The 2,771-nt window shown below is 37.0% G+C and overlaps 1 protein-coding gene across 1 annotated transcript; it reads left to right on the top strand.

The window, feature by feature from the left end:
* Positions 1-1,255: 1,255 nt before the first annotated feature.
* On the top strand, positions 1,256-2,442 carry LOC149187675 (glyoxylase I 4-like). The gene is made up of 3 exons (XM_089411440.1): positions 1,256-1,517; positions 1,631-1,736; positions 1,850-2,442. The coding sequence occupies exons 1-3, from the start codon at positions 1,363-1,365 to the stop codon at positions 2,198-2,200; spliced, it is 612 nt and encodes a 203-aa protein (XP_089267566.1). The 5' UTR covers positions 1,256-1,362; the 3' UTR covers positions 2,201-2,442.
* Positions 2,443-2,771: the final 329 nt, after the last annotated feature.

Raw genomic sequence — 2,771 nt, 5'->3', positions numbered from 1 at the left:
ATGCTTTTAATTGATTTTTTCATATTTAATTTTATTTATTATTTAATTTTAAAAATTGGGCAAGCGTGTTCCTCTTCCTCTTGCATAGCATTTGGCTCTGAATTACCAAAATGAGTGAGGAGTGTTGAACCCCTTGTGAATCAAGCTCTGAGTTCACCCGATTGAAACAAGGGTCATGGACTTTTATTCAGAGATTACAATAGCCAACCTAGGTGCCTATACTCTGACTGCTAATAATAAGTTGGTTTCAAGAAAACAATATCTTTTACTCGGTTTCGGGAAGCCCTAGTAATAACTAGTTCATTGAACCAACCACACCAGACATCATATCCGACCACCCCATTTCAGTTATTCCTGCCTTAGAGTCTCCATTATTTTCAAAAGAGAAAGAGAAAGTGCAGTTGTAACATTAAATTACTTTTCTATGTAATGTAACTATATTCATATAAATATTTTTAGATATAAGAGTTCTATTTATATCTTAGATCAGGGCATTACTTCAGTTTATTTCCCTTACTTTCCGTTTTTTGTTTTATGTGTATATAAACCAGGACAACTTTATGTGTATATAAATCAGGATAGTGAGGTTAGATAAGACAAAACCCTTTCTCGGCAGAACTAGTGATGTTTATCACTACAACCAATCCAAACGAATGACCCTTGTTTATAGATAAAAAAAACTTACGTCTCACCGGAGACGAGCCTCAATTGAGAGACACTGTAACTTAGATTATGCAAAAGAAAATCTATCCTATCATCACAAAGGCAAATATCCTTTGGCCTTTACCATTTGCTGGGGAGGGCTTATTCACCATTTTCAATGGAATCAACAGAGTTGTAACAGAGCTATGGTCTTCCACACCCAGCAAGCGTGACCCTTTGGCTTTTAAAAATTATACGCTACATTTTCATATACACATACACTGAAAAGTCGGTGCAAGTCCTTCACACAATTCTAGAAAACAACAAACAATCGTGCAACACAGTTAGGCGACACCAAATCTTTGTGAAGCCATGTCAACTTCTGTTCTGTCCTTCACGTCTCTGCTTACGTATCGAACATATCCACCAACAACGCGTTACACATTTTTAAACGGGCACCATCATTGGACCCTCGATTCCAGGAAGACGCCTCATTTTTTAAAATCTGCCGCGTGTCAATACTTATCTGCATCTCCGCCACGCTGATTTGACTAAGATCACACAGTGCATATAAATGGACATAACCATTTACATTCTCACAAGTAGATGTGTCTGAGCCTGGTTCATCCGCGTATTCATTTCTTCATTATTTGTGTGTATCTATCCTCCGACCTATAACTGAGATTAGGTTTAGGAATTCCACTTTGAGTTTTGAGAGAGATGGTGAAATACGTCGGAGGACCCCTGCCTCTAACTTCCCTCAATCATATTTCTCTCCTCTGCAAATCTGTTGAGGATTCCATTAATTTCTACGAGAATGTGTTAGGATTTGTTCCTATCAAGAGGCCCGGGTCTTTTGATTTTGATGGAGCCTGGTAACTATCATTTCTTTTCAAATCTGCCTGCCTCTTAACCACAATTTAATTCAGTGTGTTTGTGATGCACCTACAGATGCAAAAAGAGTCTTACACTTTTGATGATTGTACAGGCTGTTCAATTATGGAGTTGGCGTACATTTGCTGCAGAGTAAGAATTCAGAGGATTTGCCCAAGAAATCTGAGATTAATCCCAGGGATAATCATATGTCCTTCCAGGTATAGATACACTGAGGAGAAATATTCAGGTTAATCATGGTTTTTGCAATTCTCTGATCATATCATTGAGATTGTTTAATAAATATATTTGATTGTGGATTGCATATGTGCAGTGTGAGAGCATGCAGGTGGTGGAGATGAAGCTGCAAGACATGGAAATAAAGTATGTAAAACGCAGAGTAGAGGAAGGGGGATTATACGTGGATCAGCTGTTCATTCATGACCCTGATGGCTTCATGATCGAAATGTGTAATTGTGAGAATCTCCCTGTGGTGCCATTGACACCCACTTCTCATGGTTGCAGGTTTCCATTGGCCATTGATTCAAAGCTGCAAATGATGGATATGAGCCCACCAAACCAACAGCAACAAAAATCAGTGCAGGAATCATTTCTACCTCAGGAAATGCTCATGTTCAGTAGTGGCAATCCAGGACATGAGGCCGAGTTTGGCATTGTGATATGATTGAGGAAGTCCAGTCCTCAAAATTAGGTTTGTCTTTATTTTTGACAAGAGATATAGAGGGGCATGATTATTCATTGATCTGTTTGCAGATCTGTGACTGCAACCATTCTAATGTGGACAGTATTCTACTGTCCTAGCGCTATTGTTTGGGTTGGACAGTATTCTACTGTCCTAGCGCTATTGTTTGGGTTGGTGTGATGGACATAATAAATTGATTTAATTTAATAACGTCTCTAATGCAATGGCTGCAGTGGCATCATTATCGTATCCTGCATCATCATCGTATCATCGTATGCATCGTATGCATCGAAAGAAAGAAAGAACAAAGAAATTATTTTAATGTCCACAAAAATGTAAGTGAAAATAATGGAAAGAAAAAGAAAGAATTTAAAAAAAAAGAACAAAGAAATTATTTTAGCCTTCACAAAAATTTGAAAGAGAAAGAATCTAAAAATAAAGGAAAAATTATTTTAAGTTCACAAAAATGTATGAAAAAGAACAAAGAAATTATTTTAATGTCCACAAAAATGTAAGTGAAAATAATGGAAAGAAAAAGAAAGAATTTAAAGAA

The sequence above is a fragment of the Pinus tabuliformis genome, chromosome 3_1, assembly GCF_031772625.1.
Source record: "Pinus tabuliformis cultivar Carrire ecotype Pingquan chromosome 3_1, CPIR1, whole genome shotgun sequence".
Taxonomy (NCBI): Eukaryota; Viridiplantae; Streptophyta; class Pinopsida; order Pinales; family Pinaceae; genus Pinus; species Pinus tabuliformis.
Note: the sequence above shows the minus strand (reverse complement) of the source record. Positions and strands in the feature narration are given on the sequence as shown.

What these genes read in the sequence shown, in the direction of transcription:
- LOC149187675 (XM_089411440.1), top strand. Translation starts at nt 1,363, where the DNA reads ATGGTGAAATACGTCGGAGGACCCCTGCCTCTAACTTCCCTCAATCAT. An exon ending in TTTGATTTTGATGGAGCCTG is followed by an intron (nt 1,518 to 1,630) that starts GTAACTATCATT and finishes ATGATTGTACAG; the next exon opens with GCTGTTCAATTATGGAGTTG. An exon ending in ATAATCATATGTCCTTCCAG is followed by an intron (nt 1,737 to 1,849) that starts GTATAGATACAC and finishes GCATATGTGCAG; the next exon opens with TGTGAGAGCATGCAGGTGGT.